At 41.5% G+C, this 15,585-nt stretch overlaps 1 protein-coding gene across 1 annotated transcript in view; it reads right to left on the reverse strand.

Annotated features, from left to right (window-relative positions):
• Nucleotides 1-15,585, reverse strand: part of gbe1b (glucan (1,4-alpha-), branching enzyme 1b) — a 146,585-nt gene that overhangs the window by 15,250 nt on the left and 115,750 nt on the right. The window contains exon 15 of the mRNA XM_036001146.1: nucleotides 3,822-3,939. Coding sequence (XP_035857039.1) covers nucleotides 3,822-3,939 — 118 coding nt within the window. The remainder of the gene's footprint in view (nucleotides 1-3,821; nucleotides 3,940-15,585) is intronic.

A 15,585-nucleotide genomic window follows, 5' to 3' on the forward strand; every position in this document is an offset into this window, starting at 1 on the left:
GAGTGGCCAGACTCTCTGTACAAATGAAATAGACCAGAGTCTGGTAGGACCAGGCTAGTGTACCAGAGTCTGGTAGGACCAGGCTAATTTACCAGAGTCTGAGTCTCACCAAACATTACAAAATAAAGTTTCCACTTCAGTTACTGTCATACTTCTATGACCTTGACTATGAACAAACATCATTATATCTGCTGATACTTCATAAAAGTTTGATCATTTATGTGAATAATGTTTCACATCTTTCACACTATTAACTGTTTAATTCACAGGCTACTTCTGTTAAAAATTAGGGCCTGAAATGAATGAAAAATCGACTTGGATAATACTTTCAGTCATCCTATAGCTACAGAATATTGTGTGCAACCGGCTTATTTGTGCAACAAAAAGATCAGCACAGAAAAATGCAATTGTGTCTGTGAGTCTGTAGTTGCTGAGGCTCACATACATCCATGGTGCACGCACGCAGTGTCGGGTGGGCAAACTCATATGATGCGTAATTGATCCCGTGGATGATGTGTAAGTAGGCTAAGTGAACAAGGTGTAGGAAATGAACCCGAGTTCTTACACAACATCGTTCATTTGTCTTAATCCTGCACATATTTCTGTTGCTGTATTTACTATTTCATTATTTCATCCATGCGTGGTGCAGCGGATCCAGATCTGGATCCGTCACCTGCCTTGGACACACACTGGCCTCACTTCCATCTCCTCCTCTTGAGTCGGGTCTCCCTCGCACTGGAAACATTTTACTTACTTACACTTAGAAAATAAATGGCATTTCATCAGTGGGTTCAAACTGCTTAATGTGCGTAATTTGGACTGACACGCACATGCATGTTGTTTGGTAACTGTTGTTTAACGCAGGAGGCAGTGATGCAGTACTCGAGTCCTGGACTCGGACTCAAGTCTGACTAAAGTCGCTATTCTCGGGACTTGTGACTCTACTGACTCTGATTCATGTAATGGTGCCTCGACTCGGACTCGACTGGGACTCTTCTTTGGTGACTTGGACTTGGACCCGGACCCGGACACTGGGGACTCGAGATTTGACTCAAACTCGACAGTTGATGACTCGACTAAAACACTGGACTGATGTACAGAAACTGGAAGGTTTGAAGAACATTAACATAAATCATGTGAACCAATTGGAGATTTCTTTGCTTATGCTGTAGGTAGGAGACAGTCTAGTCAACGTCCACCAGTGGCCAACAGCTGAGCCACAACAGGCGTGAGAATAGACCTCTCGTAATCTGCATTCTGATTTGTCACCGTGGGAAAACACACAGGTGGAACGAATAGCATTAACGATGGCTCTGCTCCATTTAAGCAGCTAATATACTTGCCTGTAACACTGCCTTCACAATATCATCATGGCTACAATGTATATCCTGCGTTACTTCAGAGTGTCGTTTATGTGCTCAGAAATTAAAGCTATGTGTCCGCAAGATACAATTAATCCGATGAATGGTGGAGGTAAGTGCAGCATGTGGTAACCGGCTCAGGTTTATTAACGTTTACATTGTGGAAGTCCTTCAAGATATTCTGGGGTGAGTCAGCGCCACACGCTGCAATCCGTGTGTGTGTGTGTGTGTGTGTGTCGGGCGCGAGTGAGAGAGAGAGAGAGAGAGAGAGAGAGAGAGAGAGAGAGAGAGAGAGAGAGAGAGAAAGAGAGAGCGGCCGTCCCTCTAACGTTCTAAAGCTGGGTTTTACGGGCAGCTTTTTACAATTGCAACTCCGCTACCGCTCTGCAAAAGTGAACTCATAGTCAACTTCGGTGAACGGGCGGGGGATCTCCTATGCTAATTTAGAGGTCCAAGCCAGACTCATCTTCAAAGCCAGATGTATTATAAGACCAACCAGGTCAGACTCTGTCTACTGGCTGCTGCTCTGCACTTGTGACCAATATCGCAAGACAATTTTTACCTCTCGTCACTCTCAAAGTCACGTCACAGCTTAAGCTCGCGAGATCTCGTGGGATGAGATCTCGTAACGCCTCTAGCTGAAACGCTAACAAAATGCCTGTAGCTAGCTAAAAACATTAGCTTTAATCATGTCAATTGATTATCTTAGCAACCTATGTCTACCAGAGAGGACATGTTAGCTGTTAGTGAGCTGATGTTAGCTATGTGTTAGCAAGCTAATTAAGGCCCTCGCAAACATAATACTGCATATCTTTCTGATTTATCCACATTCCACTATAAGTTGCATACTGTCAAAATGCTTTAGTTTCACTTACAGAAATATAGTTAGCCTAAAACTGACATATGTTATGGCAAATGTCAGTGCACATGTAGAGTTAGGCATACTGTGTGTCAGGATCCCACAATTTCCCCATTCTTCCTGCTGATGCCTCATGTCTTATTGCCTGTATCCACTTTTGTCTTCCTAAAAGCTTTGTTTTTCAGTTCGCCAACTAATACAAACTTAGTTATGGGTTATTTTGCCTGTTGTTAGTGCATCACACCACACAGCAGCTTTTAGGCATTTTTTGTTGTTGTTTTGTAGCAGAGGGAATTGACAAGGGGGCACTTTTACGCAAGACAAAGTCAATGGAGAGTGATGAACTGTTTTCCCCTCCGGTGTGGGCGGGACCTAAATGCGCTCTGTCTCTATAGACTACATGTGTCAAACTCAAGGCCTGCGGGCCAAATCCAGCCCCTCGCAAATTCTGATCCGGCCCGCAAATCAATTTAGGTTCACAATCAATTTTGGCCCACCTAGTTGTGTGCCACACCAAAAACATGGGAAACTGTTTTTCAACTTGCAATTACGTGACACTCAAAGCAGAATTTGGCAAATTTGCCGACTTTGAGACTCAGAAATTCCCACAGTACCAGAGAGTTTGCATATTCTGGCTGTGAAAGAGCTTGTTGTGAGTCAGCTGTGTGGTAGCCTACTTAGAAAATGTAATCATTGTTTTGCTTGATTTGCTAAATTCTAGGATGGATTTGGAACTTTTTTTGCTCACTTTTTCAGGGCTTTATGTGAAAACTGTAAGTGAGAAGACTATATGAGACATGCAATAATTGAGTCAAAGATATTTTACTTTTTCGATGAAATAAAAGCACGTCAATAAACTATACATGTCTGGCCCTTGATGTGATTCTCTTTTTCCAGTGTGGCCCTTAGCGAAATTGAGTTTGACACCCCTGCTATGACAGATGCGTCATCCAATCACCTGCCAAGTATACTTTAAAAGGGCTTTTCAGATGGTTCTACTGTATGTAGCAAACCATCTGGCGCGTCAGGTTAATGTGAGATCAAAGCTATGCCCTAAATCTAAACAGTATGCAAATACAATACGTAGTAAGGCAGTTAGTACAGTACACAAGAAATTAATAGGAAATGATGCTAGGCATGTGACTTGGTAACGCTACAGGCATAATGCATTTGGACAAAACAAAGCAAAAAGAAAATGTTGGTCCAAAGTTTAAATCCTTCATTTTTTTTATTTTCCGAGGTACTTCTGGAGCTGTCTCATCACCACCCACAGCCGCTTTTGATATTTTTTCAGCCGTAAGCAGCTCCTCCATTACATATCTGCACTGCATTTTATTAAATCATTAAGCATGCATACTGACATGTTTGAGTATGCTTAATGTTGTCACTTTTTTCAGTGTGAATGTTCAACATCCTCCAGCCATGTTGGAATCAGTATGCAGAGTGGGATGGTGATACAGCATATGTTATTAGGAGTGCTCTAGAGAGTGGACTCAACAACAATGGCCCAGGACTTAAAATTGGAGTACACTCCATATTTAGGATTGCTGTTGTTCAACAAAAGATGACCTTTGATGAGTCAAAAGAAGAAGAAGAAATACCTTAATGGAGTTGGGGCGACCGTTGAAGGGCTGGGCCTCTGTGAAGAACTCGGTGTTGTGGTCCAGCCGTCCGTGACCGCCATACAGAGCCTCATCTGAATCCAGCTTGATTTTGTATCTGACAAAGATTGACGTTAAGGTGCTATAGCAGTGGGAAACTAGATTACAACATCTAAGACGTAAGAAGCACGAGAGAAGGTTTTATCACTAGTGCTTTTGGTGTTCAGACTTGGTTTAGCAGTGCTCAGCTGGTTTATATTCATTGAAATCCTCACATCCATCAGCATTCATCTCCCCTTCGCAGCACTACAAAGTGACAGAGCGCAGCCAAAACAGACAGAGAGACAGAACGCTGACTGAAATGAACATAAATACTACAGTGATTCAGCCATGGCTCAGCCATCCTGCCTGCCTGTCTAATTTATCCAATCCAATGCATAACTAATGAATTTCATAAAAAGAATTATAAAAAAAAAAAAACATAATAAACTGTTGATAAAAAGTAACCAGTCCTCTAGGACTTTGTTTTTTTTTTTTTTATCGTAGTGGAATAATTAGGAATTTTTTTTGACACCGATCAAGAAAAATGACTAATTAATTGTGAGAAAAGTGAGAGCAAATCAAATTTGACCTACATTGAATATGTATTAATTCGTAGTAGAGGCACCAGAAGGCATCTCTGAATTTAGGTCTGATACCGACCAAACAAAATACATCATACAAAATCAGCTTCATACATCTGGACACTGCAACCATTCTGCTTTTCCTAAACAAATACTACAGACTTTTTGTGGAAAATGCTGTATATTTCTCATGCCCAAAATGCTGGACCCCACAAGGTTAAAGGGGTGTTAACCAAAGACTTGGTTTTAGGATTAGGGTTAGAATTAGGTTATGATTAGGGTGAGGGTAAGGGTTAAAGTTAGGCATTCAGTTGTGATGGTTAAGGTTAGGGTAAGGGGCTAGGGAATGCATTATGTCAATGACGGGTCCCCACAAAGATAGTGAAACAAACGTGAGTGTGTGTGTGTGTGTGTGTGTGTGTGTGTGTGTGTGTGTGTGTGTGTGTGTGTGTGTGTGTGTGTGTGGAGAGGGGTTGAGGGGCGAGTGCCATCCGCCGTGCTTCCATAATAAGGTTACCCCCGTTTCATATAATATGTGTGTTCTTGAAGAAGGAACCGAGATGCAAAGACATTGCGTTAAATATATTAGCCTATGTAAATCATGCCATATGCTCCAGCGAGGGCATAAATTCACCTTTATAAGTGCAGGATCAAATCGATTAAATGATGAATAATGCCCTTCAGTAGGGGCACATGGAGAATACTGACTAATGTGATGTGTACATTGTTAGGAAAGAGCTACCAAAGTCTGTCTGAAGAAACAATTATCCAGGACGACTTTCGAAAAACCCCTCCTACCTTCCTTAACATTAGCACGGTTCCCATCTCGCTCCTTGACAACAACAAAAAAGGATGGATGTCGGAATCAGTTACAAGGCCGTTATTAATGTCAGAGGAAATGTTGAAGACATTTTAAAAGCCTGATTTGAAATGCAAGAAGAAAGTGCACTTGGACAAGTATGTACATTTTTTTATCTGAAAACTTCTCTCCAGGCAAACTTTTGCCTTGCTCATGCCAGTCAGAAATGCTTAGTAGCCTACATGTACATGCACCCTTGATGTCCATGTATAATGTAAATACCCATGGACATCTGTGCAGTGCATTATTTACTCTCGTCTCTCAGGGACAGGAGCTGTAAGTAGCGCTATTGTAACAAACACCAAGAGAAAGGAGCAGACATGTAAACAGCACCCTAATTGGCTGGCTGAATAATCACCTTATCTCCCCAAAAGGCGATATTGTGGAGTTTGTGTGTGATCCTCAAACACTGCATTGTTTCTCCTGAGGAATAGGAAGATCCCCTCCTCCACACCTCCACTGCCCTACTCGCCGCTATGCTGTTTTATTGACAGAACAAACTCATTTTTGCTCTGAAGGCTTTACAATAACCAGCAGAGGAATATGGAAATATTCTCTCAGGGGTTATCATGCTTCTGGGAAACTGAGGATACATGTGATTTCAAAGGTTAATCCCCCTAACCCAATACAAACAATAAAAACCATGACATTAACTCATTCTAATGGTGCATGGGATACATTTGTGAACTGTAAATATTTTTCCAATAACGTGTTTCCGAAGGGATTCAGAGTGCTGGTAACACCACAGGGCTCCTTCACACTGCTTGTTGTGCATTTTCACTCTTGTGGATTGCAAGTGTACTGTATGTGTGCATGTCTGTGGCACAGGGTGCTCTGGAAATGAGGCACAGTAACAGTAATTCAGAGTTCCCTGGCAAACTTATCTGCAAGGAAGCGAGAACCAGCACAAATTGGTAGTTGGAAGCTTTGAGCGATTACGTCTTTGTTAGTGGTTACAGAAGGCTGCAACAACAGCTTGCAGTTTAGCTGTAAAGTATTGTAATCAATTCAGCCTTTGTGAATAAAAGGGAATGATTTAAGAACACAATCAATTTTGCCCAATGAGCAGAAAGAAAAAAGGCAGTCCGAAGCTTGATGATTAGAGCCATTGATGACCTGAAAACAATCTGGCCATGACCATGATTGCAGACCGAGCCACCACTTAGTTTCTCCATCAGCTTGTCGTTTTTTTTTCTTTTTTCTGCTTTATGGGAGTAATAGCACACCGGTGTGTGTGTGTGTGTGTGTGTGTGTGGGGGGGGGAGTGCTGAGCCAAATGTGTATGCATGTCTGAAGACTGTGGCATGGCTTTGTAAGCATTCTAAACACCGTATCTTGCCTTTTGAGAGTTGACTTTTCCCTGCCCTTCTGCTCAGCCGGTGCAAGTTACATCAGAGTGGAAGAATTGTTAAAAACGCTTTCAGTTACAGAGGAATGAGAGGCCGGTCTAGCAAAACCAGCAGCTGGAAGTCTGATGTAAAGTGAGACCCTCTGAACACCCACACAGGTGTTTTCAGATATTCTGGCTGATTAGACTCTGCTCAGGTTGAAGGTGGGCTGGAGCTTTAATGGGAACTTATTAGGTCACTAATTCTTTCTACCAATAAGAATTATACAGCTGTCATGTGTCCCGTTCTAACAGGTGCAACAGCACTAACAGTGGACTCAGGAAGATGTCACTAAATCAGTCTAACCACACCCACACAGTCCTGGGAAGAGGCCCAATCAGCCACATTAACTGAAAACACCTGTGTGGGTGTTCAGGGCCTTTAAAGACTTTTCATTTAAAAATAAAGAGATGTCCATCACTTTTTACAAAGCGCATGAGACCTGAGGGTAATATTTTCACCTCAAAAACATTGCCCGTCTCCGCCCATCACTCCCCTTCTCTGCCGCAGAAACTTTGATTCACACCTTCATCATTTCCAGAATTGACTACTGCAACAGCATCCTCAGGTTCACCTGCAAAAGCCTTAAATAAACTCTAAAGGGCCATTCACATTGTACGCGCAAACGGCAGCGCTGCGCTATGAAACCCATTATTGTCAATGGCTTGCGCGCGCAATAACTGGTCTGCATTTTGCGGCTGGCCGCTCTTGCGCGTGCCGCGGTCAAAGTTCAACATGGTTCAACTTTGACTGCGGCACGCGCAAGAGCGGCCGCGGTGCGCTGTGATGTGTCTGAATAAAAAAAAAAAAAGTAAACACCGAACACACGTGGATCCACAAACGGAACAAGGCTTTCTTTTGTTTCAAAGACAGAAACATCGTCTCCACCAAATCACTACTGTGTATCCTACACAATGTCGCATGTAGCCTACTGCACGTCTGCTGTAAACACCGGACGCAGACTTGACGTGCATTCAAATATTTTGGCGCATGTATGACGTAAATTTGCGCTGAGCCTGGCGGCAAGCATAACAAATATAGTTGGGAATAGGAAAACGCCGAAAAAAATGCCGCGTACAATGTGAAACGGCCTTTATACATCCAAAACTCTGCTGCCCGTCTCCTCACCTACACCCGTTCCCGTGATCACATCACTCCTGTCCTTCAGAACTTCCACTGGCTCCCTGTTTCCCAACGCATCCAGTTTAAAGTCCTCCTCCTCACCCACAAAGCCCTCCATAACCAGGCTCCTTCCTACCTCGCAGACCTTCTCCACCGCCACAACCCCCCCCACCGTAATGTCCGCTCTTCTGACACAAACCTCCTCTCCCCACCACTTAGGACCACACACTGTACCTGGGGTGACAGAGCTTTCACCATTGCAGCCCCCTCCCTCTGGAACTCCCTACCCCCCTACCCATACACATCCGTGACTGTACTGACCTGGACACATTCAAAACACACCTCTCAGATTATCTTTCCACATACAATAGTCTCACATTTCTCACCTGATAGCTACTGGTTTTATTGTTTTTAATTGCTTTTAATATGCTTGTTTTATGTGTTGCTTTTATTGCTTATCTGTATTAATGTGATATATGTGCTGTTTTTTAGTGTAAAGTGTCATATATCTATATAAATAAAATGTATTATTATTAAAAATAATGTTTACCAGCCTTCAAGATAACTTTGCTATATTAGCTTTGTATTGATTTGTTTTTATAAGTTTGGGGAAATCTAGTCATTTGTCATGCTTTTTATAAAAAGATAAAAGAGATGCGTATTCTTATCAAATTATTCTTACATATGAAATAAAAAAACTCCACAGCCATTCATTTGTACAAAAAGGAAACTACGCACTGTAGCTTTAAAGCTATAGTGTGTAGTTTCTGTCTCCCCCATGAGGAATTATTTATTATTATTATTATTTTTTTTTTTTAATTTATTTAGAGAAACAGGGACAGCGTACAATAAACATTAACCTCAAGAGGAGCGATGCATAGTACCAGGTTTTAGCTCAAGCTAATTTTCACCCGTAGTCCCTGGGCAGGCTGATTGTAGCTAAAATACATAATACATCATACATACATGAATAGTGAGATTTACATTGACCAAATAAATAATATAAAAAAGGTCATATTCAAACCTTTCATGTACTCAAATCTACTCTTTCAGACCAGAACACACACTTACACATACACACACATACATATATCCGGTCACATGTGGGTACAAATTTGATTTGACAAAAGCCATGTCTTTGCCTGTCTTGCAAACGTGTAAGAGTTTGTGCTTCTTATCAGCTCTATAGGCAACATATTCCACTGACGAGCGGCCACACAAGAAAAAGCATTTATTCCAAATGTTGTCCTGCGTTTAGGGATCCTGCATTCACCTTGCACTGTAGATCTAGTTGCTCGAGCCGTTATTTCAGAGCCCAAAGATATGAATTCTTTTAGTGGGGGAGCAACGGTGTCATGGAGGATTTTATACATTAAACACAGATTTGTGCGGATTATCAGATTTTCAAAGCTAAGAAATTTGTATTTTACAAGAATATGACAGTGATGGAATCGTCGCCTTTCTTATCATGGATCTTTAGAGAGCTTTTATATAATGACTCAAGTGGCCTGAGGGCAGTTTTAGTAGCCTGTGACCAACTTGTCATACAATAACGAAAATGTGAAACAATCACACAAGCATTTAGATAGGCCCCTGAGGTCTCAATTGTAAGGGAATTTTGAATGTATCTAAACTGTGCCATATTAAATCTAATTGTATTTGATAACTTTTTTATGTGTTTTTTAAAACCTAAATTTGGTTCCAATATGACACCTACATATTTTACCTGTTCTGGATTTGAAATGATTTGTCCATCAATTAAGATCTTAGGGCAATTTTGTGTTTTATAACGATTTGTAAAAAACATCGAAACAGTCTCATCTAGATTTAAGGCATGAGTTTTTCAGCCACAAAGAGACTTTCTTCATCTCTCTGGTCAGTTTTTGAGCGACTTCTTCCGCAGTTTTACCATGTGCATATAGTACCGTATCATCAGCATACATAATAATTTTGCTCTTACACACTATTCTAAGAATAGTGTATTAAGGAGTATGAAGGAGCCTCATTACTTAGAATTCTAAGAATTCTAAGTAATGACAACAACACTGTTGGCGCGTCCACATGATACAAGCCTTCTGTGATCGCGCACGCGCCCCCACCCCTCCTCTACACAGTTGCTAGTAGCCAAGGAGGACACGGAGGATTAAAATAACATGACGGACTCTTCAGAAGAGGTCATTATCTTCACTTGAGTTTCTGCGCGCGCAAAAGTCACCGGACGCCACAATCTTCTGAACATAGCCATACTGAGAAATACAGAGAGAGTTGTGTGGAGCTGATAGTCTTAATTAGCTTTGTAGCAACTCATTTGGCAACGGCTTGAATGTAACGGACGTTCATTAATATCAAAAAGTTACGCGCTAAAGCTTTGAATAAAGCCAAACTGTTTACAACCTTTCTAATCACCTGACTTGTCGTGTTTTTTGCTCCATCTGAGCTGATGTCACCATGTTCCCAAATGAATGAATTACTTTCCTAAGAACAATGTTATCATAATTGAGAAAAATGTCAGACAAAACCACAAAAAATAAGACCCAAGCTATAATAAACTGGAATTTCCCATTAATTCCTGGCCTGAACGCAGCTCCTCTATTTGTCTACAGCATTTGAACACGACAAAATTCTGATTTCAGATTAAGCCTCTGGATTGATGAGGATGTTTGTGGATGATATCTGGTAGAGTTACAAGCCGAGGAGAAAAGCAGCGTAACCTTGTCTATGCAATCCATCTTGATGCATCTTATAGCACGCTGTAGTGGGAAAAAAAAAATGAGATGCATATTTTCCAGTTTCAGAAACCTTATCTGGTGCATTCCAGATAATATCAGAGTAAAGTACTGTCACCTATGCACATCTGGGTGTATTTTATTCTAGTTAGTTAGTGTCACTGCACCTGTAGTTGAATTATTCCAACCAACACTCAGGGATCGGCTCAGACAGAGAAGGAGAATGATGACCTGACACTATCTCGACAGGATTGGCACAGTGTAAATCAAAGACCAATCTGCACTGACAGGTACAGCTTTCATGACGGGATCCAACTGGGATTTCAAATACTCTAACCAGCCAGATAAAGCCCAGTGCCTGAACAATGTGTCCACCACGAATCAGAGAGAAAATAATAAATAAAAAAAAAATAAACACTGATGGTTTGAGTGCCTGTCGAAGAGCTGACGTTGACTGCATTTTAATGGCCATTGTTTTCAGTGAGGTGCTTCGCTTCACTTTCTCTCCTGTTCCTCGTGAGAGAAAAAAAAAAAAATAGAAACAAATTCAGAAGAGGACAATGAGAAGCAAAACGAAAAGCTTGTCTAAAAATATGAAGAGGCCAAACAGTCACTGTGCATCCAGACTGGCACTGAGGGAGGATGACTGTAGTACGGTTATTAAAGTTAAGACAGCAGCCTTTCAGTTTTACATTGTACCCCAGACACTAAAACCACAGCCGTTATTCAGCTGTAACACATCCGAGACCGCATCGACTTCTTTTCAGTGTAATATTGACTACTATTTTTCCTTTGAGTTTCTATGTATAATTAACACTGTGGCGTTATGCTGAACTGGATGCATTTTCAAAACAGTGCTGGCTGCAACTGGACATATTGCTTATTTTTTTGGTTTCGTATTAACATAACTGCTGTGAATCTGTTACATTCCATTCTCTGAAAACTCTGAACAAAGCCTCTTTCATCTGCTTTCATACATTTCATAAATCTGAATCCTAAATTGTTTTTCTGAAGATTCATCTTTGTGAACCTACCTTGAACCAGTCCTCCTTTTCTATCTATCTACTCTCACGTCATCTAGGTGAACGGAGCGATCCTTAGAAAAAGTATCCTTGTGTGTCTCATTAAACCTTTAGAACATTGTTGAACTGAACTCTGCTTCGTGTCACGTTGTTCTCCCAGATCTCGTAACTGATTTCAGAATCAACTCACAGAGGTCACGCCAGTAGATGATAGGATACCACAAAACAATCGGGATCCAACAACACATGCTATAAAAACTATATAACAAGCAAACAGAGAAACATCCATCTATACCAACATGCAGTCATCCAGCATGTAGTCAGCATTGCCAGACCTATCTCCACAGGGCTGTGGAGTAGAGTCTGGCTACACCGCAGATACATTTTGGTATAGGAGGAAAAAAACGCCCTGGGCTGTTTGCATTTCTTTAAACTAGTGCTCTCAAACGATTAAAATATTTAATCGCGATTAATCACATTAATGTCATAGTTAACTCGCAATTAATCGCACATTTTTTTATCTATTCTAAATGTCCCTTGATTTCTTTTTGTCCCATTCTTTTTTCTCATTTTAATGCTCTTATCAACATGGAAAAGTGGATCGGCTTGCTTTGTGCTTTTGTCGCCTGGCTTTGACGAGGGGGCGGAGAATTGCCATCAGCTGTGTGCTTGGCCATCAAGTGGTATTTCAGACTGGACGTGCTGCGATGATAGCTCAGTTCACAACGACAAAACACACAGATCACTTTGGTCTTGTCAATGGAACCATTTGGCAACTTTTTAAAAGTAAACTTTCCATTCAGAATCTTATTGGCATCCATTTCGGTGTCTAGCTAGATCCGGTGTGGTGGTGTAGTTTTTTTAACGTTACTAGTTGTTGCAACAGCATGTGAAAAAAAAACTACAAAGTTTGCTAGGCCAAAAAGAACGTTAATCTTGTGACAAAAAAATTGACGGCGTTAAAATGGGTTTGCGTTAACGCTGTTAATAACGCGTTTAACTGACAGCACTACTTTTAACCAATCACAATCGTCTTGGGCAGCGCTAAGCTCCGGACACAGCGGCGGTGGCTCTGCTAAATAGTCTCAAGAAGGAACTTGTTTTGGTGGAACCGCAAAAGAAAACGCCACATTCAATATTAAATGAAGTTAACAGTTGACAAAATCCAGTAACGTGAGCTATTTCAATTAGCTGGATACATGGTTAAACCTCATTTGTTCTTACCAGTGTATGGACCTTTTTCACAGCAGACATTTTGACTTTATCATAGTAGGAAAAGCACAGCTGAAATTGATAACCTTAACAATGGCTCAATTCCATCAAGTGTCCCAGTAAGCTATTTCAGTGAGTCAGCATGCACAATACCAGGGCCTCTCCTAAGTGGAATGCAGCCATCATTAATGGTTTTGAATACACCTGTGCTTTTCCTACTATGACATGTCAACATGTCTGCCGTGAAAAAAGTCTATTGCCGTGTGTACTTCGTCCACAGCAATCCCACCAATCGGTCCCAAAACGTCCCATCTAGAAAAATATTCCTTGTAAATCTTTGCAATCCTTCCCCGAAAGAACCAAGTTGGCCTGCCTTGTTGTACCATCAACATTTTCAGCGTGAAGCTTTCTAGCTTTAACTTTGTTGTTGTTTCCCGTAGCGAACGGAGTTTAAGAACGGCAATACACAGAAAGCGCAAGGTGAGGGACGGCCAGCGGAACATCCATCGCCAATTATCCTGGAAATGAAATGTTGTTGATCCAGATTATCACCCTGTATTGGATCCATTTTCAGTGGTGCACAGCATGGCCAGCTGCATCCAGCTATTATTTCCAGATACCGCAGTGGTGTGGGGCTCCACTGTGACATCCCTGACCCTCACAGGTAGAAGAAAGTTTAAGTATATGACAGCTGAGTGTAATGAAAGAGCACTTTTGGAATCTGAGCTTGTCTTGTTTACCTCCTTTGCCTCTGAGTGGCACTTTCATCTGTCTTTTCCCCTAATTGGATCCTCTGCACACATTCCCATCGGAGGATCTGCATCTCCTCATACACACGGTGCATTTACCTTCCTCACACACACACACACACACACACACACACACACACACACACACACACACACACACACACACACACACACACACACACACAGCACATTTGCCTTTATGTGTTTACTGCTTCTCTGTATAATGACAGCCAGAGCTTTGCCCTCACATTTATTTGCATTTCCTCTCAGCCCACCCAGTGTCTGAGGCCGCTCCTTAAACATCAAAAGAAACACCAGCAGCAAAAATATGTGGTTCCATCTAAATGAAAATAAACCCTCAAAAACGGTGCTACAGACACTGTGCAGGAAGGCTATTAGTGGTGTGCCCGAGATTCACCCCATCCAGGCAGAGCCAAAAACACGTGAGGCAGAAAGTACAACTACTGCACACCCAACAAGCTTACAATTAACACGTGCTATTAAGAGATTAGGGGCCCTATCTTGCACCCGGCGCATCGCAGCGCAAAGTCCGACACAAGTGTCTTTGCTAGTTTAAGACCGACACAGTTGTCAGTTTCCCGTCCAGCGTCTGCGTCGTTTAAATAGCAAATGCACCTGCGCCCATCTTTGCGCCCATGGGCGTGCTGGTCTTACAGGGAGGTGTGTTCAGGTGCATTCTGGGCATATTGCTATCTTGAGGCAGCGGGAAGTGATCGCGCCATTGACCAACAAAAACCTGGTCTAAAGTCAATAGCGCAGCATTTCATTGTTATTTTAACAGCAAATTAGTAAAATGCTCCTAGGCTCGTGCACGGCGCGCACACACTATGCATGTTACACACACTATGCTTGTTACACACACACAGGGAAGCGCAGCAGCACACACACATGCAAAAAATTACAAATAAAAATATTACGGTGCAAATCCTCCATCATAACAGCAATGCGCCAAGGTCCAAACGTGCCTGGCTTTTAAAGGGAATGGGAGATGATCTCTGATTGGTTTATTGCATGTTACACCCAAAACACACCTATGAATTAATGAAGACACTAAGTACAACCCTTTTGAACCATGTGCCCGGCGCACGGACCCCTTTTTCACCGTCAAACTAGCAAAAGTGGATTTGGACACGCCCTAAACGCACCTACGCCATGCGCTTAGCGATTAGATCGTTAAAATAGGGCCTTAGGGGTTACTTCTGCAGATTTTTTAATCATCAAACAAACTGGATTATTGTTCTGTCTCACTATTCACATTTCACTACTGCTACTCGATTATGGAAAAAAATCATAATCGCACAATACCTAATGGACTTTAGGAAAGATTTTTGCATTTATCAAACTTGAAAAACAGTGACAAAGGAATTTGCTGTCCCCTTCTTGCTCACCAAACGCTGGGTCTCTCCCTCTGCCATCTTCACTCGCGCTGATTTTCTACTGCTACCAGATAGCACAAACAGGACCTTAGCCTTCAGAAGGAGCCAAAGTGTGCGTGTCCTTCAGAACACAAGACAAAATAAGAGTTTACTCGCAAATAGCAATATGCAAAATTATCGTTCTTTTCTCAATTACTTTGTTTTCGTGTTCGTTAGGAGCCGAAATCGCAATCAAAATTCGATTCATTGCACAGCCCTACATTTAACAACATGTTTCTTATCTTTATTTTGTTAAGATGTTGATTAGCACTTGCAATATTGTTTTTCATCCACTGTAATAAAACCTACAGATTGTCAGTGACATTAGAACCTAAACATCATGCCAGGTAATGTAATAACCTGGCAAAAGGCAATGAAATTCCCCTTGAAATGATTTGAGGTGTAATAAAACACACTGCTTGTTAATATCATCATGATATCATCAGGCTGATACTGTATTAAAAACTTGTTTTCATTTAGGGTATTTCATTACATTTTGACAGTTTTATTATTTCATTACAATAGCAAGAAGCATCAACGTATCCATCTAAATGAAGCAACAACAACAAAAATAACGTAGAAATAAAAGAAACAAGTGCTGTTCAACAGCCTCATTGTCAGCCAATC

This window comes from Sander lucioperca, chromosome 5, assembly GCF_008315115.2.
Source record: "Sander lucioperca isolate FBNREF2018 chromosome 5, SLUC_FBN_1.2, whole genome shotgun sequence".
Lineage (NCBI taxonomy): Eukaryota > Metazoa > Chordata > Actinopteri > Perciformes > Percidae > Sander > Sander lucioperca.